The sequence below is a fragment of the Microtus pennsylvanicus genome, chromosome 13, assembly GCF_037038515.1.
Source record: "Microtus pennsylvanicus isolate mMicPen1 chromosome 13, mMicPen1.hap1, whole genome shotgun sequence".
In the NCBI taxonomy this organism is placed as follows: domain Eukaryota; kingdom Metazoa; phylum Chordata; class Mammalia; order Rodentia; family Cricetidae; genus Microtus; species Microtus pennsylvanicus.
The window spans coordinates 80263313-80279732 of record NC_134591.1 but is presented as its reverse complement, the minus strand read 5'-3'; the positions used below and the strand labels follow the sequence as shown (position 1 = coordinate 80279732).

General features: G+C 55.7%; 1 protein-coding gene across 4 annotated transcripts in view; it reads right to left on the bottom strand.

Annotated features, from left to right (window-relative positions):
- Positions 1–6694: 6694 nt before the first annotated feature.
- The window catches only part of Nphp4 (nephrocystin 4), an 85651-nt gene continuing 75925 nt past the window's right edge, over positions 6695–16420 (bottom strand). For 3 of the 4 annotated variants that reach the window (XM_075946903.1, XM_075946902.1, XM_075946901.1), the window contains 11 exons: positions 15944–16149; positions 14811–15037; positions 14411–14597; positions 13817–13900; positions 11898–12054; positions 11407–11492; positions 10821–10906; positions 9648–9819; positions 9185–9364; positions 8792–8935; positions 6695–7258 (listed from right to left, as the gene is read on the bottom strand). In XM_075946903.1, the coding sequence (XP_075803018.1) occupies positions 7118–7258; positions 8792–8935; positions 9185–9364; positions 9648–9819; positions 10821–10906; positions 11407–11492; positions 11898–12054; positions 13817–13900; positions 14411–14597; positions 14811–15037; positions 15944–16149 (1670 nt within the window). In that variant the 3' untranslated portion in view covers positions 6695–7117. Of the gene's footprint in view, positions 7259–8791; positions 8936–9184; positions 9365–9647; positions 9820–10820; positions 10907–11406; positions 11493–11897; positions 12055–13816; positions 13901–14410; positions 14598–14810; positions 15038–15943; positions 16150–16420 lie in introns of those variants that run through there. The other variant, XR_012907579.1, reaches the window with a different exon arrangement.

The following is a 16420-nucleotide window of genomic DNA, read 5'->3' as shown; positions in this document are numbered from 1 at the left end:
TGGCTAGGATTAAACATCAGCTGCTTTCTGAACTGGAGGGGTCCAGCTATTCCTCTCCACACCACAGAAGAGTCTAGGGAACTGTATCTTGCAGTCCTCCTCTCTCCTGCCCCTGCCCATGGGCATCAGCACCAGGATTCTCTAGAGTTTTGCCAAGTGTCACCGAGCAAGGCTAAGGGAAGGTCAGAACAATCTGGGCAGCATGACCCCTGAACCCCACATCTGCGTCATCCCAGCTTCTATCCTCCCTACTCCCTTCTAGGTCCTTCCAGGAACTTCTTGGCCCCATGGCAGGGCTGAGGCTTAGGGCAGGGAGCACCCATACTGGCCAGGCACCCACATCTCTCCCCAGGGATGGAGGAAGAGAGCCTCAGACAAGGCTTCCACCCCAGCTGTGTTCTGAGCAAGACTTCCTGTTTCCTGCAGAACCAAGCTCCATGCTGAAGCACAAAAGTCCCATCAAGAAGCCTCGGGGTGCTGAACAAGCCTCCACCTGGCTAGCATGCTTCATTGCTGGCTAATACAGTGAGTGTTGGCTTAGCCGACCGGGATGACAGCATCTCAGGCAGGGGAGGAAGCATCCATTCACGATCTCCACGAGTCAATCCCATCGTACAGCAATAAAAAATAAAATGAGAAGAGCTCTCCTCGGTGGCAAGCACAAGTCAAACCGACAAATATGTTTTATTAAAACCAGAGCCGCTAATAAGTTTATGTGACCCCCCCCACCTCTCTCTGCATTCCAGCCCTGGGGGGAGGGGGAGGAGATGGACTCTGGCAGGATGTGCTGGTCACTGCCAATGGTACAATTATCAGGAGCTCAGAGCAATGGCTGAGACACAGGTACCAGAGGACAGCACATTCCTCCAGGTTCTTCCCTTCATGAGCCCCCACAGAGCCGTTCCCTCCCGCTGTCCTGGGGAGGAAGGGGGTAGACAAGCTATCTGTAGATCCATTGGATCATTATGAGCACCCAATTTTCCTCCTGAGGCAGAGGAAATGGTCGGATTATAAAAGCATAGCAAGCAGAACGCAGGGAGCAATATAAGCACAGTGTCATTACTGGGGACAACTTCATCAGCCAGCCGGAGATGAATACAGATCAGGTTCCCAGGCTCAGACCCATGAGCAAGAAAGAAACTGGAAGCCTGCGTTTTGGGGGTCTTTGTCTTGCAACATAGTCGCAAGAAGCTATCGGATACACTCTCCTTTCTCCCAAGCCAGCTCTGAGCCCTGGGAGATAAAAGCTGCATCAGATGGAGCCAAGATCTTTCAGTGAAGTTAGAGACACTGGCAAGTGGCATCAGCTTCCCAACCCTTCACCCAGGCAGAGCTAGAGGTGCCTACCAGCTAGGGGCAGGATTGTGCAGACCACAGTGTAGGCTCAAAGGCAGCCTGAGAGTCACGAGGGGAAAAAGTGAGGCAGGCTAAGCCGTGTGAGTCTGGGCTCCTCCAAATGCTCTACCATGTCCCTGGGAAATGCCCCTGCCCTAGAGAGGGAAGTGGGACAAGGGCATCATTTGCAAGACCCAGCACCAAGATCAACATATGGCAACCCTAGTCGGTGCTGTTATGTACCATGGGCAACAAGAGCCAATAGGCCACATGTGGAGCCCTTCCATGTGCCAGCTCTGAGACTCCAGAGGGTACATACCCGGCAATGGCTGGCTGAGTCCGCCCTGCAGGGAAGTGACCCTCAGACCGCAGACAGCCAGAGGCTGGTGACTTAGGCTGGTGACTTGGCTTCTCACCATCCCAGACTGAAACCTCTGGGAGAGATGCCGCTGTTTCTACTTCTCAATCCAGGGGCAGAGTGTGAGAGTTGTGTCCCAAAGGCTGTGGGCAGAGAAGTGACCCTATACCCAACTAAAGCCTCTTGCAGGTGCTGAGCACCCCACTCAGCTCCTCCCTCCAGCTGGAAGAGACTACAGGGGTGACACCACCCCTCTTGTGCACCCTCTAGAATCCATCACCTGCACACTACAGAAAGCTCGGCCAGGATCTCTCCTGAACACCAGGATTGCTGACCGTCACCACATCTACATGGCAGATTCGAAGACTCACTTCTGTCAGATACACAATCCCAGCCCTGGGCCTCCTGCTTCCAACTGCTGAACAGGGAGATTCTGGCTGCACTAAGAAAGGACTCAGGAGTCACCTCTAGACACACCCACCCCTGGGTGCCTGGAGCTGGCAGTCTAAACCGACCCAGCAATAGTACCCCTCGGATTGTCTTAGACCTGTCCAAGTCGCACCCTGTGCGTCACAGGACACAAAGATAACTATGGACGCAGCCCGATACACACTTAGAAACTTATGAAAACATTAAGCTTTTTGTTTAATTTTGTTTATAACTCGGTTGTATGGTTCTTGAGCACATATAGTGATATTTTGTTTGTGTTTTAATAAAGTTTGTCTGAAGATCAGAGTGCAGAGCTAAGCCACTAGAGGTCAGGGAGTGGTGGCACACACCTTTAATCCCAGGACTCAAGGCCTCCCTGGGCTACAGATTGAACCTATCTAAAAAGAGAAATAGAGCTCACACAAAGGTGATCCCAGTCCTTGGGATCCAATGCCTTTAATCCCAGCAGTAGGGAGGTGGAGACAGGAGTGATATGGCTGGGTGGAGAGAGGAATAGAAGGCGGGAGGAGACAGGAGCTCACTGTAGTCTGAGGTTGGTGGGGAGCATTGTAGTCTGCAGTCACACCGAGGATAGGATCACCCCTTTGTCTGAGTCTTGGTAGAGGTGAGAACTCTCTAGTGGCTTGGCTGTTTTGCTTTTCTAATCTTCAGCTTGAACCCCAATATCTATCTCTGGGTTTTTATTATTTGTGCTATAAAGCACAAACTTTGTAAAGGACATCCACGTCACAGTGTCAAAGATTGAACAATGGGGCCAGCAAGATGACTCAGCAGGTAAAGGTGCTTGCCATACAAGCCACACAAGCCACACAAGCTATGCAAAGCACAAAAGCTACACAAGCTATGCAAGCCACACAAGCTATGCAAGCCACACAGGCCACGCAAGCCACACAAGCTATGCAAGCCACACAAGCTATGTAAGCTATACAAGCCACACAGGCCATGCAAGCCACACAAGCCACGCAAGCCACACAAGCCACACAAGCTATGCAAGCCATACAGGCCACACAGGCCACGCAAGCCACACAAGCTATGCAAGCCACACAAGCTATGTAAGCTATACAAGCCACACAGGCCATGCAAGCCATGCAAGCCACGTGAGCCACACAAGTCACACAAAGCCACACAAGCCACCCAAACCACAGAAGCCACGCAAGCCACCCAAACCACAGAAGCCACGCAAGCCACAGAAGCCACACAAGCCATGCAAGCAACGCAAGCCCAGTTAGCTGAGTGTGATCCCCACGTAAAGGTGAGAGGAGAGAATCAACTCTGCAAAGGGGTTCTCTGACCTTCACATGTGTGCTGTGACGTGTGTACCCCAACACACTCATGCACACACACATTGTGCACACAAGTTCAAAAACAATAATTAATAATGATTTTAAAAGTTGATATGCCTCTTACATCCTTTGATGGTGAGGCCAGCCCACTTGCCAATGTTTCTAGAAGGCAGTAGCTAAGAAACAGCACAGCTCGGTGTTATTCCAGGAAAATGACTCGGCCAGCCTACTTTCACAGCCTTTGCAGGGTCCTTGTACACCATGGCCTTTATGGAATCAATGGCAGAAATATTAGCTGTCACTTTCCATCCAGCTGGAGCAGCAGGGGCACCCCACGTACCCCGATGGGTCCCCATTTGTCAGCTTAACACACTATAGAAAAATAAAACAGCAACATTCTTCCCTCGGGGTGTGTCACACCATGCTGAGGGCAGGTTTTGGGGTCCAGGAAGGGCACTGAGTGGCTAAAAGCACCAAGGCAGGAGTGGTGTATGCTTGTCTAATCCGCCCACACCACAGCACCCCCAGCAGGGTCCCTCTGTCTGGTCCCAGGTCACTCAGGCTCTCTTCCACAAGCGTGCTGGTCCTGGGGCTATGACAGATAGACCATGAGTCCAGGACTGGGTTGCCATGACAGCAGAGGGCAAGGAAGGGTAGACGTTGCCCAGGACATCACAAACCTTATGACTTGGCTATTGAATACATTAGCAGAGCCATCAGCTGACTGACTTGACCATCCCAGCCTCCTGGATATGGTGCCAATTACCTGCTTGCTGGCCTGGAGGGGCACACCCATGCTGGTTAGCAGGGGCCAGGTGGCTGTCCAATCCTGACACCCCATCGTTATTCTGAAACCATCAAGGCTCTGGTGTCCCAACTCCACGTCTCATTTCAGGCTTCTAGAAATTAGCTGTTTGTTTGCAATGGTGTCTGTTTCCAGACGCTCATCGATTTTAGCCTTTGTTGTCCTAGCTTCCTGTCACAACGGATTATTGCAAGTGATGGATAGGAACTCACCCTGCACTAACCTGCCTTTTAAAAGCTGCCCGTGGTAGATGTGGCATACAGCCAATGGCTCAGAGCCTCTCTTTTCACTCGCCAGGGGGCAGGTGAGCTGTGAACACAGCAAACTTGGGTCTCGCTAGCCACCTTTCTTCCATACCTCCCGGTGTGGCAGCCCGGATCCCACCATGTGCTCTGAGGCCTTGCCCAGCCTGGCATCCCCAGCATAAAACTGATGAGCAGACTCTCTGTGGCCCCACCTCCCTAGCTGTTCCAGAGGCTTCCGTGGTTGTGCGTTTTACAGTGATGGAAGGAGACTATGGTCTTCCGAGCTCCCAGCCCCGGTCAGTACAAGCGTTCGCTGCCCTCCTCAGCTTGCCTCTTCTGTCCACTCCTCACTGCTGACTTTGCACCCCAGGACTATCCAGAGAAACCAACCAGTGTGGGGCATTTGTGACGTAATCTGCTGACAGGTTTGTCGGGATATTAATTATGAATTTGGGGGAATAGGCTTCAGGCTGGAAACATTTAGAAGTAGAGGCATCTGGAGGCATAGTCTCCTCCAGGAGACCTGTCTTCCCCACTACAGGCCAGGTCCACCCCTCATAGACAGCAGCTCGCTCAAAAGTCCCCTGGCCAGAAGTTAAGCATATCTGTGAACCATCCCATCTCCACAGGAGCAGACAGATGTGTCTGAACACAGATCTGGGTGCTGCGGCCCAACCTCGGGAACAGCCTGTTGGTGACGCCAAGGTCCTACTCTCACCAGCAGTGTCTGCAGGCCAACATCCACCGTGGGTTTCACTGCGTCCAATTGTCCTGTGGGCCCCTCACTACAGGGATGCCTCTGAACTGGGAGTGACAAGATGCAGAGCTGGGACCTGAGGTGCTCAGTGACTTAGGAGGAAGGAGGTCCAGACTCAGGCTCAGCTATGGCTGTGATTGGTGATCCCATGAGGCTGTGGGGCTCTTAGCCCACCTTGCAGGTGGGAAGGTTGAGGCCAGCAGAGATGCTCTGCGGGCTGAAGCTGCCCTGCTACTGGGTAGAGACCTAGCCAGAGATCTTCGTGTGTTTGGAGCGGCATCAATACCAAGCTCCACGTCTTAGCCAGCCTGGCTCAGTGGGTTTCTTGATGAAGTAACTGAAACTCATAAAGCTTAGAAGTCCAGAAGGCCCCTGAGCTCAGCAGCCTGGGCACCCTCACATGTGGGCACAGCTGGCTGTCCACTCCCACATCCCTGAGCTCAGCAGCCCTGGCACCCTCACATGTGGGCACAGCTCACTATCCACTCCCACACCTAACACTCCAACATCAGCACAGGTACAAGACCTACTTCAGAAATCAGGCTGTCCCTAGATAAGGCCATCTGACAACTTCCCTCAATCTGGAGTCTCTGTAACCCCAAGGGCAGGGGAGAGGGCAGTGTCTACTCCATCTGTCCACACTGCTGCCTGAGGAGGGAATCATGGGGGTTGGAGACTACTTTGCAGCATGGGACTTCTGGGGCCAGGCCTCCCCTGGCCCACAGCCCAATAGCCCAACTCTCCCATCTGCTTCTACACAATCAAGTTCAGGGTCGTCCCCCTGCCCAAGGCACGACTATGCGGCTAATGCCTTCCACAGCAGGAGAAGAATATGGTCCTGGCCACGCTCCCTAGAGAAAATATGGGAGAAATGAGACAGGAGAATCATCTAGTCATAGCTGTGAGTGATACTCTAACTCAGACACAAGCCCTACCACACCGCCAGAGCAGAAGGCAGCCCAGCACAGGCTCAGGCAAGGAGGAAGTCAGGGAGGCAGGGATGCATGGAGGGAGAAAAGGGCTCTCGTGCCCTCCCAAGGCTGTGCAGGTCACTCAGGAGACAGTCCACAGCCGGAAGGAAGCACAGGCTTTAAAAACACTGAAGCTCTTAGCAGCCAAAGCCTGTGGTCTGGGTGGAATGACTGCTGCTTCAGCCTCTGCGTGGGCATCCCAGAGGCTGCGCTGCGTCTGTAGGACCTCAGGGAATCGGCATGTGGCTTCTTGGGCCTCTAGGAGCCTCTTTGGTGGAGACAGTGTACAAGCCTGAGTGGACACTTGGGCCTGTTGGCCAGGAAACACAGCTCTCTGGTAAGGAAGGGGAAGTATGGGCACCCACTGGGCACAAGAGGAGCGGGGAGCCACGGGACAGACACTGATCATCACCCCACCCAGAGGGCAGCAAGCCCCACACTCCATCACCCCAGCAAGAGGAACCCCAGGACACACACATCACAAGAGACTCTGCAAAAGTGAAGTGTTTCATTCAATAACTTAAAATAAAAAAAGCAGATACAAAAGAATTCCAGTATAAAATACATAGTAAATTAAAATATACTATGTTCATATTAAATCTGGTAAGAAAAACATAATTTTATCATCAGGGATAACTTAAACAACACAGTTTGCTCCAGACGGTGACTGGCTGAGAGTGGTGAGGAGACAGCCTTGTGTGCTGCGGGCAGAGTGGGGGTCACTGCTGCGGCCACCTGGAGGCCACATTTCCTCACAGGATGTCTCAGCTCAGCGGAGGCACTATGCCATGACCGGGAACACCGCCACTTCTCTTGGCTTGGCCACCTCCACAGGCCATGCAGGCCCGTCCTGAGTCACGACCGCAAGGCTAGGAGGGGTCCGCAGGGAGGGGCACTGGCCACACAGCTGTCCTCACTGGTAGAGGACCTTCACACAGAACGTCTCTTCGTTCTTGTCCTCATGGTCATTGATGTAGATCAGGATCTCTTCCTGTCCAGTGCTGCCGCTTGGCATGAACCTCAGGCCGATGGTGTAGGTCTCACCTCCTGCCACCTGCAAGAGCATGGGGATTTCAGCTTCGCCTGGGCTTCCACTCTTTGCAGAAGCTTCTAGAACTGTACTATGACAAGCAAGCACACGGGTGGAACATCCAGACTGGCCTGACTGTCACCTGGACTGACAGAGGCTGTGAGGACCAGACAGGCGTAAAGCAGCTGCTGCTTGGTGTGGACAGCCAGGTGGCACCCCTTTCCCACGCACTGCTCTGATAATGAGCAAAGGAATGAGGGGGTCCCTCAATCCACTCATAGACTGTCCTCAACACACATCCCATCACTCCCATCACCTGTTTCTGCCCCCACAGTTCAACTACATTTCCTCAGAGGAAATCCACCTGCCTGTGCTGACACAGGAGGTCAGTGCCCCCCGCTTGTGGTGCTGACACGGAGGTCAGGGCCCCCCGCCTGTGGTGCTGACACGGAGGTCAGGACCTCCTGCCTGTGCTGGCATGGGAGGTCAGGACCCCTGCCTGTGCTGGCATGGGAGGTCAGGACCCCTGCCTGTGCTGGCATGGGAGGTCAGGGCCCCTGCCTGTGGTGCTGACACGGAGGTCAGGACCTCCTGCCTGTGCTGGCATGGGAGGTCAGGGCCCCTGTCTGTGCTGACACGGGAGGTCAGGACCCCTGTCTGTGCTGACACGGGAGGTCAGGACCCCTGTCTGTGCTGACACGGGAGGTCAGGGCCCCTGTCTGTGCTGACACGGGAGGTCAGGGCCCCTGCCTGTGCTGACATGGGAGGTCAGGGCCCCTGCTTGTGCTGACATGGGAGGTCAGTGCCCCCTGCCTGTGCTGACACAGAGGTCAGGGCCCCTGCCTGTGCTGCCACGGGAGGTCAGGGCCCCTGCCTGTGCTGACACGGGAGGTCAGGGCCCCCCACCTATGGTAACATTGGAGGTCAGGGCCCCTGCCTGTGCTGGCATGGGAGGTCAGGACCCCTGCCTGTGGTGCTGCCACGGGAGGTCAGGGCCCCTGCTGTGCTGGCACGGGAGGTCAGGATCCCTGCCTGTGCTGACACGGGAGGTCAGGGCCCCCCACCTATGGTAACATTGGACGTCAGGGCCCCTGCCTGTGCTGACACGGGAGGTCAGGGCCCCCCACCTATGGTAACATTGGAGGTCAGGGCCCCTGCCTGTGCTGACACGGGAGGTCAGGGCCCCCCACCTATGGTAACATTGGAGGTCAGGGCCCCTGCCTGTGCTGGCACAGGAGGTCAGGGTCCCCTTCTGCTGTGCTGACATGGGAGGTCAGGGCCTCTGCTGTGCTGGCACGGGAGGTCAGGATCCCTGCCTGTGCTGGCACAGGAGGTCAGGGTCCCCCTCTGCTGTGCTGACACAGGAGGTCAGAGCCCCTGCCTGTGGTAACACGGGAGGTCAGGGTCTTCTAGCAGAGAGCACAGGGTCATGATGTTCGCCTGCTACCTGAAGGACTTCCCCAGAGGGTGTAACTCTCTGGAGCCTGCCAGCTGGAAGCAGACCCACTCCTGAGTAAGGCACTATCTCCCTCTCACCCGCCAGCCCTCGGGGCAGACCTGGAAGGAGTTCTCCTTGAACTGCAGCAGGTCGGGGCGGTCACTGTGTAGGTGGTAGGTCCTCCGAGAAGGATAGGGGTTGGTGTAGGTGATCCGCTTGCTGGCACCCTTCCCTTCCCCCGCCGCCATGGTGATCTCAAAGGCCTAGGGAGGGAGTGGATGAGAAACACATAGCTGCTGGCCCAGCCTGAGTAGTCCTGAGCGCAAACTGTTCCACCTGGCCACAGGCCAGCCATCCAGAACCATCCCAGAGGGCCCTGCCCCACCTCAGTCTCACAGAGCCTGGATCTGGGTAGCTGAGTCCCAGGGCCGGGTAATACCATCACCCACAAGACACAGCGGAGGCCCTAAGGTGCTATAGCCCCCCCACCTGGCCCCACTGTTTATACAGACCTTGGAAATGAGTGGCTGGCGGCAGGAAAGGCACACGAGCCATGATGCCACCAGCTGGTGGTAGTCCATGTCCACCAGGTTGAGATGGACAAAGCGGCTGCCGGCCCTCCTTGGCCTCATGCCCACATGAAGGTCCTGGACCCCGTGAGGCGGTAACATGAAGACACCTGCAGGATCTGTCTTCAGGGACAAAGAAGAGGTCAGGGCACGGCCCTCTCGCAGTGATACAGTTCCTGAGGGTCATCTCTTAATAATCTTGAAGGCTTTGGGGGTACATTTTGGCCCCTCATCCTCAACGTCACATCCAGCAAGAGGCATTTTCACAAAAGGCAGCTCAGCCCGTAAAAGCTGCCACCAGCCACCCTGGCGCCGCACCCACCATTCCTAGGCCTCCGCAGGCTGGGCAGTGATGGGCTCAGAGAAGCAAAGAGACCCCCAACTCCGCCTCCAAGAAGGGCCATACCTTCAACTCCTGAGGGTGGGAGGTGAAGGCTTTCACCTTCCTAACAGTCTGTGTTCCCCGCAGGACAAGGGACAGACGGGTCAGCTGTCCTGCGACACAGGAGACGTCCACACGCTGCAGGGAGTGGAGGCAGACCTGCCACGTCTGCACAGGCTCCGCCAGCCAACGATCCCTGCGGAAGACAGGGGCCGTCTACACATCTTAGCAGGGCAACATCACGGAACACCAGGGAGGGGTTTCAGGAGGGCTGGGAGCCTGGCGGCCACAGGAAGAACTACAAAAAGTCACAGTGGATGGGAACCCTGTGTTCAGGGCTGGGGCTAGTCCCCCTTGCCCTAACCTGGAATCTCTCAAGATGGGGCTATGCAGTGTGTCTGTTCTTGGGGCCTGCTGAGGATGCGGGGCTTGAGAAATGCGCGTCACATGATGAAAATGGGAGCTCGGTCAGGGAGGCAGTGTGGAAACCTGAACCACGGCCAAGCCTTAGGACAGTGGGGAGCGCGGCTGAGGCCATAAGCCTGAGCTCGGAGCTCGACATCAAGTCTCAGCTCTGAGAGTCCATGGCACTACTGTAAAATGGAACAGGGGTGATACACATTCACCGGCTGCTACAAGGAACACTGAGACACGTTTAGATGGTGTGCATGGTGCACAGCCCCTCAGCCCCGAATACAGTTAAGTCCCACAGTCCCACCATCAGAAGCCACACAGGAAGCAGCCTAGGCTGCACCAGTTTTAAAGGGCTCCAATGGAACTGTTCAGCTGGGCGAAAAGTCAAGGCATGGCTTGACCAGTTTTCCGGCGCGAAAGATGAAGACAGTCACCAACAGAGGGGCTGAGCTCCAGGATCTCAGGGGTCAGTGCAAATCCACTGAGGGCAGGGTGGTGAGAGTCATCTTGGGCTAGCTCTGGTCCGGAAAGCTGCACCATCCCTCTCTTGGGGAACATATGTCATGTCCATCCCTTGGGCTACTGTGCCACTCTGGGAGAGAACATGCCATCACCAAGGCCTGGTTGGCCTCTAAGCCCAGCCTGACTCACAGCCACCGCTCTCCTTGCAGAGCAAAGTGCCAGTACCCATCATGCCTAGGGGTCAGGTCGGAGGGGAGGAGTTCCGAAGGTATCCCAGGCTGCCCATCCTCGGCCCCTTGCCCCATCTGTGTCCGTGCTTACGTGTAGATGATGACAAAGAAGTCTTTGATCTCTGGGCTTGGACCACTGGCCACCTTAAGAAACACATCCCGTGGCTCACCGGGGCCCTGCCAAACACAGCATGGGGTACATTGGTTGCCAGCCACCGGCAGGTGTGCGTGTCCCCTTCCCCAAGCAACGCCTTGGTTTTCTCGCTATTTTGCTGGCTGCACAAGAAAATCATAGCTTCTTGATCTTATATTGATTTCAATAATTACATTCCACAGACTCTATCGAGCTTCCTAACCAGTCATAATACAATTAGTGCCCCACCCTCTGCATAATGGCAATTAGCAAGTGCCTCAATTACCAGGCTTCCTTCATTGTGCTTCATGCCTTTTCCTTACAATTTAATCTCGGATAATCAAGGAACAGATCTGCCAGCAGCAACCTGAAATCCCTCACGAAGCCTTCCTCAAGAAGCCAGGACAGTCCCCCCTCACCTCCACGCAGCCCTGCAGAAGGAACCCTCTTCTTGAGACCAATGAGAGGCTATAGGGATGGAGTGGGGATGGGAGGGGGTTCCCCAAAGGATCTGCTCAAGGTGGGGCTGACATGCATGGCATACCACGTTCTGGGCCTCACAGATGACATTCGGGTCACTGCATCGAACGTGGACTGGGGGGTCATCACCAGGCATTCCCACAGGAGCACCTGGAAACAGAGAAAGGGATAACTCGGTACTGACCCCAGCACACAAAACATGGCTGCGGTGCTGCTGCCACCCTGACCCCGCACATTCCTCTTGTCAGGCTCAATCGCAGGGAGTGGCCACACATAAGCCACGAGCCATCAGCACTGAGCCATCATGGGAACACCACCAGAACCACACATCCTCACTCCTGATGGGGACAGATCTGGGTCATGGGAGTCACAAACTTTTTGAGGAACCAGCCACCAAATATGCATCTTGTCACCCCAGAGAAATCTGGAAGCTTCTATTTCACACAATAAAGGCACGTCAGAATTTTTGAGGAGCTACTTTCCACTATGGGGAGGTACCCCTTCCCATTAGCCAAGCCTGCACAAAGGCAGCCACAGGGGATGTGAGGGACCTGCCTGGAAGTGTGTGCCAGGGAGGCAGGCGGATGGCCTTCTTCAGGAAGGTGAGCTCTGGGTGGTAGAAGCGGAAGACCTGGTCCACCACATGGGGCTGGGGCTCCACAGTCAGGCAAAGCACTGCAATGGGCCGGCCAGTCTCCGCCCGGAAAAGGACCTGCAGAGATGGATAGCGTGAGGATCTCACCATCACCCCTGAAATGAGACAGCAAAGACAGGCACTGATGTTGATCACATTGAAATGCATCCACAGGTGCACAGGAAAGGGGGTCAGAGGACTGGACCCAGGGTGGCACCCAGGATGGGGAGCACTCACACACAAGCCAATCCCCGAGCCTGTGCAAGGCACACTCCTGAAAGGCCAGTGGACCAACTGGCAACCCAGCGCCAAGAACTACTCCAGTCTCGACTCCACCTCCACAGGCCGGGATGTGGTGCAGGAGCGTGGCTGAGGGTCCCACCCTCAGCCTCACCAGGTTTCATGGTGACAGCTAGTGCTGTGTTTAGGGGTGGAGCACAGCACGGGCCCTTTGATCCCAGTGGGACGGGGGTGGGGGGAGGCAATGCCTAAACCAAGGTAACTAGAACTAGAACGGTTCCTCTGTCAAAACGGTTCTGGAAACACTCACCTAAGCAGAACTAGCAGACAGGTGGTACAACAGGTGGAGGATTTGGTCGTTAGAGGCACAAGCACACAACACACACGTGACACACTGAGAAAAATGAGGGGAAGGCAGGTGGGGAAGCGAGCTCCTTCTGAAAATGCTGGAATCTGGATTCCTGAAACTGTCCTTCGACTGTAAAGCTGACCTAAAGCTGTCTGGGTCTAGACACCCAGCCCTGCCGTCCCTGGACCACAACACAAGGCCCAAAGGAAGTCTTCTTTCCTGTTTTCCGGAGCGGCAGACATGGCAGACCAGCTGCCTGCTTGCAGCTGAAGAAGCGGAGGGTCTGGTGGGCCAAGCTGCCTAAGTGGAGGGGCTACCCATCGGCTACCTTGATAGCTGCGAAGGAGACAGCCTGGGGACAGGCCGCCCACCACAGCAGAGCAATAGGCGTTAGCAGAGCAGCTCAAGTGAGGACACGGCAGGACAGGAAGGATAGGCATGGTGGATGTGGGGCGAGGGACAAACTGCAGTTCCTGCCTGCCAGGAGAGTTCCAGAAGATATCCAGTCTCTATCCCAGGCCCAGGACCATAACAATGGCTGCTGTCCAGGGTGACAAGCCCTGGCTTCCTTGGCTTCCACAGAGTAATCCTGAGCTAAGGTCCAGCGACCTGGTGAGAGTGGTCACTGCAGAGGGTGCTGCTTGCCGCGGCTGACCCCCAACACATAGGAAAGGGGAAACTGCAGAGATGGGTACCTGAAGAGGGTCTTCTTGCCTAAGCTAAAGGACCACGGCCAGTTGACTGGTTACGGGGCTAGCACAGACACCATGGCAGCAGTTGGGGCTAGCACAGACACCATGGCAGCAGTCGGGGCTAGCACAGACACCATGGCAGCAGTCGGGGCTAGCACAGACACCATGGCAGCAGTCAGGGCTAGCACAGACACCATCGCAGCAGTCGAGGCTAGCACAGACACCATGGCAGCAGTCGGGGCTAGCACAGACACCATCGCAGCTGTGTTTAGGGCAGCAGTCAGCAGCCACTAGGACCTGCAGCTTCCCATGCACAGAGCCAAGGCTACGCCAAGACTGCACAGATCCACCCATGCTGGACCCTATCACAGGCTGTGCTAATGTCTAGGCACAGCTGCGGCCTCCCTGTCCCTGCTGCATCTTATTTCAGTCTAGAACCCTATCAGGAGGGAAGAGAGGAGAAGGGGTCAGTGTCACAGCTGGTGTCCGTCACACACTTGGCTTGGTGGACTCAGAGAGCTGACGTGTCCTAAGACTGAAATGCCGAGACCCCTCCTACCTTGGCGTGTTTGGTAGGCATGGCGCTGTATTTCCAAAGGGGTCGGGACTCTGGGTCTTTCTCCAGGCTCATCTCAGCAGGGGCCTGTGAGACACGGAGCAGCACAAGCGGGTCAGAGCAAATCAGGTGACAACCAGGATGTGGACCAGCCAGGGCCACGAGCTCCAGAGCGTCACCATTCTGTTCTCGTGCAGGCGCTCGGAGCTCGCTGCAGCTCGCCAGCTTCCCTGGTCCGACCTGTGGCCTACCCAAGGAGCCCACTGGACACCCGAGGAACTGGGACTCCTCAAGCCGCTCATAAGTAACTGCTGAACTAACGGTTAGAGAGGCCAGAGCCTCAATGTGACTCTCCTCGTCACACTCACACACACGGGGCACACGCCTCCCTGGCACCTCCAGGAGAGAGAAGAATCCAGGCTGCTGCGCACAGCCCTGGAGGAGAGTGCATGCAGAGTGACAAGTGGGGCGGGCACCAGTCAGGGGTGACCCCTGGTGCGGACATGGGCTAATCGTCCTGCCACAGACACGGGGGCTCTCCCCTTTGCCACCTGGATGGACAGCACCTCCCTGCTCTGCCTGGGTCTTGCTTCACACCTGTGGTGGAGCCAGTGGGCCCACAGAGAAGTTCTGGTACTTGAAGGGGATGTGGGCCGTCTCCCGGGGTCGCAGGTAGAGCTGGGGTGCCAGGCTGCCACGCAGGTGAAACATGTCCTCCTCCAGGGGTGTGTGCAGGCCAGTGGCCTCCTTGAAGTACCTCCACTCCTGGCTGTCCAGGACGATGCTAAAGGGGCAGAAACAATGGCTAGGACCCATGTGGTATAAAGAAAATACACCCACCACCCCGAGACCCTCAGAGGAGAGGATAGGGGATAGCCAGCCTGGCTTCCATGCCAGAGGAGCATCCGCCCAGGGGACCCTCACGCACACACGTATGCACACACGCATGCATGCACACATCTCACGCACACAGAGATGGCTGGGTGGCAGCTCTTGCCTGAGCTCCGGGCTGTCAATCTCGATGGCCACTGTGTGCTGAGTGTTGTGTGGGTTCTTAAGTGTGAACTCGAAGAACTCAGCCGTGCCCAGTGTGGCGTACAGCGTGTGGTGGGTGGTGATGGCCTGGCTCAGCACGCTGGTGATGCTCTCAGCCTTGGTACGCTCCCGGTAGGCATCAATGACCTGCAGGTCCCGTGAGTGCTGTGCACGGGTGCTCTGCTGGGCCTACAAACACAGGGGTCACATTGGTATCCTCCCTGACTCGGCTTTGCTGGCCCCCACTCTCCAGAGGTACCGGATTTCTTCTGGAATCCATTTCCCCTTATTTATCCGTGAGGTTTGAAGTACGACCTGTCCCCCATACTCCAGGGATTTCAGTGTTTGTCAGGACAGAACAGAGCACCACACCCAGCTTGCCTCTGTCCCACACGCTCCTAAGAGACTCTTTAACCACCAAGGGAAGGTACCAGGCATAGCACTGGGGAGTTAGGAACAGAGAAAAGGGAACCACTTGACCACAGGAGTCACCCAGCAGGTACCCCACATGGTGCCAAAGCCTGTCTGGGATGACAGTCCACAGAAGGGCATAATCCCACTGTGCAGCCCAGCACCCAGTGTCCTCAGGCTACGTCCGCATGTGACGACTAGTCTATGAGACCTAACCGGCTCCTGCCTGGAGCCTTCGCGGTGCAGTGTGCTCTGGTTTGCACTAGTCTATGAGACCTAACTGCCTCCCGCCTCTCACCCTTGCGGTGCCATGTGCTCTGGTTTGTACTATAAAGCAAGGCTAGTCTGCAGGGCTTATCCAGCCCTGTGCCAGGGTTCCCAGTCTGCAGCTGCGCAGAGACCCTCAGATCCAATGCTAAGGAAGCTAAGACCACAGAGAGGGCAGGGTGACTGTCTAAAAGGACTTTGGACTTAAACTCATTTGAAGTAATAACACCAAAGCTCTGCTCCCTGAATGTAGGAGACCTTTTTAACAAAAGCTAAGATTTCCAATCTGAACTTATCCCCTGGTGACCGAAAAGTCTACGTCTCTCCTTGCCTGCAAACATGGTGTCGGAAGAAGAGGGGACTGCAGGGAGGAGTGGCAGGTTCTGGGGTGGGGTGCGGCAGTGGGCAGCCCCTCACCAGCAAGCTGATCCTGCGACTGCCAGACTCCTCTCCAGACTCCTGCAGGCGCACCAGCCGCATCCGTTCCAGCTTACGCCTGTGCACAGCATCCGCCTCACGGCCTGAAGTCTGGGGTCCCTGGCCAGCTCGAGTGTGGGTCAGCAGCATGGCGGCCAGCTCACTGTCCACATCAGCCAGCTTCTGCGCTTGTACCACGCGTTTTCCTATTGAAATGGACAGAAGAGGGGTCGGGGTGGCTGTGTGGAGTACCAGCAAAGCCAGGGGCTGGTCGCCAGAGCCACTTCACAAAGAGCTTCCAGGGTGGATCTCCTCCGTGTCACTCTACGGATAAAGATGCAGATTCAGGACCTGGTCCTTCAAGCCTAAGGAACTCTGACCCTTTGCTAACACCGGAAGATGATTTTCTAAGAGAAAGCCAGGTCCTCAGGTTTATAACTATACAACAAGACTCTCTCTCAAACTGCGGCCTCAGGG